Source organism: Scomber japonicus, chromosome 5 (genome assembly GCF_027409825.1).
Source record: "Scomber japonicus isolate fScoJap1 chromosome 5, fScoJap1.pri, whole genome shotgun sequence".
Taxonomy (NCBI): Eukaryota; Metazoa; Chordata; class Actinopteri; order Scombriformes; family Scombridae; genus Scomber; species Scomber japonicus.
In genome coordinates this window covers 7109275-7115460 of record NC_070582.1, presented here as the reverse complement: position 1 = coordinate 7115460, position 6186 = coordinate 7109275, and the positions used below count along the sequence as shown (strand labels likewise).

At 40.5% G+C, this 6186-nt stretch overlaps 1 protein-coding gene across 1 annotated transcript; it reads left to right on the top strand.

Annotated features, from left to right (window-relative positions):
- The first annotated feature begins 611 nt into the window (after positions 1 to 611).
- On the top strand, positions 612 to 5868 carry nts (neurotensin). Its single transcript, XM_053319625.1, has 4 exons — positions 612 to 672; positions 1808 to 1866; positions 4638 to 4838; positions 5725 to 5868. The coding sequence occupies exons 1-4, from the start codon at positions 612 to 614 to the stop codon at positions 5866 to 5868; spliced, it is 465 nt and encodes a 154-aa protein (XP_053175600.1).
- The last annotated feature ends 318 nt before the right edge of the window (positions 5869 to 6186 follow it).

Sequence of the window (6186 nt, the reverse complement as noted above, 5' to 3'; positions counted from 1 at the left end):
CCTCCCACATCACCCCAGCATCCCAAATGCCAAACAAACTGTGGGGGGGGGGGGAAATAACCAAATCTCCAAAACCTTGACGCAAAAAAAAACCCTCTTACGCCTTGTGATGCCAAAGTGACGTCTGATGAAGTGATGACACAGTGACAGGAGGGAAGAGACCATGTGGATAGAGGGGTGGATATCTAGATGGATGGAGGGGGGGCTGTGATTGTGGGTGATAAAGTGGGGGTGGAGATGAGGCGAGGATGGGTGGGATGGGTAGGGGGGACTGGTCCTCTGACATCACATTGGCTCTCTTATATACTGAGGGAATGGAGCCCACTGCACTTCACATCCAACCACAAAACTGCAAGGAAGGGGAAGCATTGTTTGGAGCTGGAAGAGAAGAGGAGAAAGAAGAAAAAGAAGAAGAAGAAGAGGAAGCAGCAGCAGCAGCAGCATCACTACATATTCCCTCTCAAACTGCTTTAGCTCTCAGTTTGTGACCCTTAACCTTATGGACTAGATTCATCCTCAGGTGTATTTTTCAGTGTGGGATCCTTTTAAATTTTTTTTGTTTTTTTGTTTTTTTTTTTGTGTCAGTGTTCATTTCTCTCATCAAGATCAAGATGCAGGCACAGTTTGCATGTATGCTTCTCCTCTGTTTCACATGTGGTGGATTTTGTACAGGTAAGCAGTGGGGTTTTATTTTCTAGAAGGTTTTATATAAATGTATAATTGTGTGTAAAGATAATAGTCACATGCTCATCATGAGCTTATGCATGAAGGAAAACATGTCTGGCCATTTGCCTCTCATGTCACCGCTGCACCTGTTGCATTCAGCATCAGCAACAAGTGGTGCTGATGGGGTTTTATTGCAACAAGTATTTAAAAATGTACATAACGATAGAAATAATTAGATTATAAATTGCTGTCCTAGAATTGAAAACAGCACTTTAAATCCTCATTTTAATATCACAATCATCTGATCTGAGTTTGGGGTGAAAGACTAAAATACTTACAAAGCAGTTTATTCTAATGGTTTGCACTTCAACCTCTCTAGACAAAAATATTAATATTACATTTAATACAACCCCAAAAATAATTTCTCTGTTTTATTCTTCTTACTTTCCAATAAGTGACTCATTGATTCAGGATTCATCTTCTTTTAGGCTCCCATAAACTGTTATTATAAAATCTAAATATTTCATTACCAATTTGAGCTCATATAAATATAGGAAAAAGTACATCAGATTCAGATTCTATTACTATAATTTATTTATTTTTATATGTTTGTTTTGAATTGTTTTAGTATAATTATTTATAAATTTACTTAATCTAGGCTGCAGAGAACTGTTTAAGAGTCCTATGTCATGAATATTTAACTGGCCTATAAGTATGTTGTTTGGTCCAATGAGATGTCAACTTATTAGAAAAAGTGAGGATCTATCTAATTTGAATCCTTTCATGCACAGAAATGACTTGTAATTGGATGGGTTGATGTACACTCAGCTTAGCCTGTTTCCACATTATACTTAAGATATACTGTAAATGTCGCTGATTCCTCTTAACTTCATCTCATAAAGAAGATAAAAAAGTCTCAATTTCCGTTGATACATTAGACAAATCGATGAAGAGAGCATTCAGTACTTCCATATCTAATTGACATTTCTTCTGCAGCAATCACTTAGGATTGATTTAACTCCTGTTTTGATTTGGTTTTAAAGTTATATCCCTCTCTCTCTCTCTCTCTCTCTCTCTGTGTCTCCCCCCCCCCCCCCCCCTCTCTCTCTCTCTCTCTCTCTCTCTCGTCTCTAACTGACAGATGTCGATCAGGAGCAGGCATTAGAAGAGGAGCTACTCAGCAGTCTCTTCACTTCTAAGGTACCGCCTTTTTGCACCTGTGACATTAGAGACTGAGAGCTACCACAGAGCTACAACCCACCTGGTCATTTAGTGACCCCAAAACCACCCTCACACACACACACACACACACACACACACACACACACAGGCTGCCCAGGTGTTCTTTCATGAAATCTAGACCCGTACTTCAGTCGTATAGCCTCACCTTTTAGTTGTATATATATATTTGTATTCCTACTATGTGTTTGAACTTAGTCTGAACCGAAAGTCTCTTTTTTTTATTGAGTTCAAATGCGCAGAAAGAAATGACTATAATCAATACGCTCCAGTTTCCACAGTCGTGAGCATGTCCTTTGAGATGAACTGAAAATTAGAGCTGAGGCTGAGAGGGAAGTTATTCAGTTGTAACTTTTAGATTTTTATCACATTTACCATATTAATCTACGTATACCCAAGGCCAAGCAAAGATGAGGAATGAAGTCGGCGAACGTGGAAGTGGAGGCGCGAAGAGACGGATGGTCGAGCCTAATAGGATTCAGATGGACCTGACAGCATCATAATGACACGTCTTTTACCTCTCTCTCTCTCTCTCTCTCTCTCTCTCTGATAAATAACCGTGGCGCTCGTACGAGGACATGACAGTGACAAATCAGCCGTGTGATTTATCGCTGCTGATGCTCGGAGGTTGCTCAGGGGTGATGATTGTAATAATAACTTGCCAGATGACTGATAGAGTGCTCGAGAAACTGGGAAGTGCAGTATTGAGGAAGATACTTGTGGCTCTCTATCTTAACAACACACACGAGTACATTGATTGACCTGCTTGTACTCTCTTTTTTTTTCTCTCTCTCTCTGGCTCTTCTATTTCTATTGGACATGATTAGATTATTCTATAGCTATAGGGTAAATAAGATGTTCTAGCCACATTGACCATTGCTCTCCTTACATGTATCACGAGTTTCTTGAGATGTTGGAGGCATGTTGCTTGTAAGAAAGAGGAACAACTAAATTCCTAAAATGTCTCAATGTCAATTTGGCTGTGTCAGCTTACTTGCAATGCCAAGTCATTGACAGAAAATTCAGTCATCACAGAGATAAGGCAGATTTATTACTAACATAGGTCCACTGGGAATTGTTAGGATATTGGACTTGTGCATAAATTCTTCATCCCAGCCTTCAAAGTTATTGATTAACTAGCATTAAGACAGAAGATCCTGATAAAGGCTTATAAAATAAACAATCCTCCGTGTGACCTTTTCAGCACAATTAAAGCCACACCTGGCCCCGGTCACATACTTGATTTAAATGAAGCCCGCTGAAACCTTCAGTGCGTTGATGACTTCTAAATGTCAGCAGTGGCGCTACTTGGTCCCTTGTGTGTTGTTCTTTTGATCTCTCGATGTCTCCCCGCCGTCTCGCCGCTGTCTCCCCTGCGTCTTACACGACTCACACAACGTCACATGCAACTGTATTCCCCTAGCTGCTCATAAATTAGTTTTGGAGGGGTCGTGTCTATTTACAATCACTTCTCTCTCACCCTTTGAATCTCTCCATCATCCTCGGTGACACTGAGGGGTTTTTGCAGCAATGTGTGCATGATCAAGGGGCCCCTAAGGCAGACACAGGGGCCCTCCACCAGCTTAAGGCACTCAAACTATTTTGTAACACATCAAACTGCAGCTAGATGATATTAGATGTGACTGAAATATCACTTGTTAAGAAATACTGCGTATCAGTCTGCATCAATCAAATAACTCAAATTGAGTGACTCTTAAAGGAAATTGCCCCATTTTCATTTACACCATCAGACACTAGAGTTTTGTTCAGGAGTTAGACATTTAAGAAAGGGTGAACTATTGCACCAGTACTTATGAAAGGACAACTTTTAACTTTATGGACAAAACACAAGTGGTGTGTAGTGTATATTCAGCACCCATCATCAGATTTAATTTGGGTGTCCAAAAAGAAATGCCAACATTTGAGGACACTGTGTCAATTAAATTTAATCTTAATAAGAATTATCAACACAATCTGTACTCATGACAAAATAACATCGTACATGCAAGACAATGTAATAATATGTCTAACTAAAAAAATCACTATACAGTAGAAACGCATGTCTGTCACAGTCACAACTACAAGTCAACCAATTACAGCAGGGCTGCTGGGTTAGATTGCATTCAATTGCACAGGTTTTATATTCCAACCCCATTTTTGTCTCAATCTCGTCATAGCGTCACATTTACTGTATAACTAACTATAAATGAATATGCAATAACAAAGTAGAAAATTTGAAATGGAAAAAAAAAAGATACTGAATTTCTTCACACTGCATCAGGCTGTTAAACTGCACTATGTGTTTATCCACTGTGCTATTTTTCCCTTCTGAGCTCAACTCAATTTTCACTTCACCTCGCTCCCCAACCTCTATTGAAATTTCAATTCAATCATCTCCTCCCAGTGAAGATCTAATTTATTGCCAAGTTTTGAATTTGGGAAGCCAATCATTTCCCGAATTCAATTTGAAACCTAATCCTCAAACTAACCAATCTCCTCCTCCCGGTCTTGTTACACTAGATTTGCAAAAGATCATGCAACAGTGATCATTTTAATCCAAACCATAATCTTTGCCTAAAACCAGAACAAACCTTAACCAAAGCATCATAAAAACATACTTATTGTTTTACAGTTACAAACAACATGCACCACAAAGTAACAATGTGAACATATCTCATAAGAATTTCCATCTAAACATGACCTCTGCTCCCTCTCGTTCTCCCTCTATGCAGATGAAACAGAATAAGCAGAGTGCCCCCTACTGGCGCGTGTCACTGACCAACCTGTGCAGGATGGTGAGCAGCCTGCGGCAGGAGGCGTGGAGTGGCGAGGAGGAGGAGGGCGGCGAGCCAAGGGAGGAGAGCATCCAGCTGCTGGAGGAGCTGTACAGCCTGCAAAACATCTGCCGAGTGCTGCAGAGCCGGGAGGAGAGGGTGAGACACACACACACACACACATGCACACACACACACACACATGCACACACACTCACACACACTCACAGACAAAGACAAGTGGACTTGATTGACTGGGACATTTTTTGGTGTCATGTTTGTACTTAATTTGTAGCGATTAAGTGTTAATTAATAATTCAGTGATGCTTCAATGATTGATTTTTCCTGCCTGCCTTCATATAAATGACTTGAGGATCTCAATGGGGAAAAAAAGTATCAATTTGTTAAATCTTATGTAACCATGACAATATGAAGGTTGTATTATTGTGTATTGTGTGTGTGACATCAGGTATGTTTATATTGACTATTCACCATTCAAGTAACATTCGAATGTGACAGTTTCCTACAAAAACATGTCACAACCTGTTAATTCATAGATGATGAGGTACAAAAACAACCTGAAACCCCTGAAAAACACATGCTCACAACACACACACACACACACACACACACACACACACACACACACACACACACACACACACAGTAGCCCATCCATCCATCCTCTCTCGTGGTAAACACACCTCATTAATTCTCTCTCTTTCTCTCACCCTCCTCCTTCTTCATTTTCCTTTCACTCTCGGCTCCTCACACAACAGCTTTTTTTTCATTTTTTTTCTCATGATCTTAACACAGCGAGTGCAGATTAGCACCTGTTTTGCCATGCATGAAAGCACAAAGCACAGGCACTCGTTTAATCACAGCTACACCGGTGAATCCAACGATTACTCTGCCACTCAGCAACAAAACATGTGTTTGCCTGCCATTTCCTCCTCGTTGTGTGACACTGACCCACCGCCGTCTCTCTCTCTCTCTCTCTCTCTCTCTCTCTCTCTCTCTCTCTCTCTCTCTTTGCTCCTAACAGCTACTCCACAACTCTCTAGAATATTTAGAGGAAAACAGTGACACTCCTCTGAAACGAAAATCACCCTACATCCTGAAGAGACAAGCGGCGCATACCACCAAGTCCCGGAGGCCGTACATCTTAAAACGAAGTACAATTTACTGACAAGCATCTCTGAGACTTAGGTGACGTTTTAGGGGACCAGACCATATGCTTTCTGTGAAGACGTGATCGTGGTTTTTTTTTTTCTCTCTCTCTCTCTCTCTCTCTTCTTCTTCTTCTTGTAGCTGCAATGTTTTTTCTTTCCCCATTGTTGTTTTTATCTAGTCAGACCCCTTCGATTGTAGGCTGTGTTTCAGCCATGAGGCCGGCCTGTAATCTTTCAAGTGTAAGTCCTGAAAATAAAAATCCTGAGCATCAAGCAAAAATGTGTATTTCTGAGAAACTATATTTATTTACTCTATTTCTTCACTGCACACTAAG

Excerpts from the sequence above, each read along its gene's own strand:
- nts (XM_053319625.1), top strand. The coding sequence starts at position 612 with ATGCAGGCACAGTTTGCATGTATGCTTCTCCTCTGTTTCACATGTGGT. Across the intron at positions 1,867-4,637 it reads GCAGTCTCTTCACTTCTAAG|ATGAAACAGAATAAGCAGAG; the intron begins GTACCGCCTTTT and ends CCCTCTATGCAG. Across the intron at positions 4,839-5,724 it reads TGCAGAGCCGGGAGGAGAGG|CTACTCCACAACTCTCTAGA; the intron begins GTGAGACACACA and ends TGCTCCTAACAG.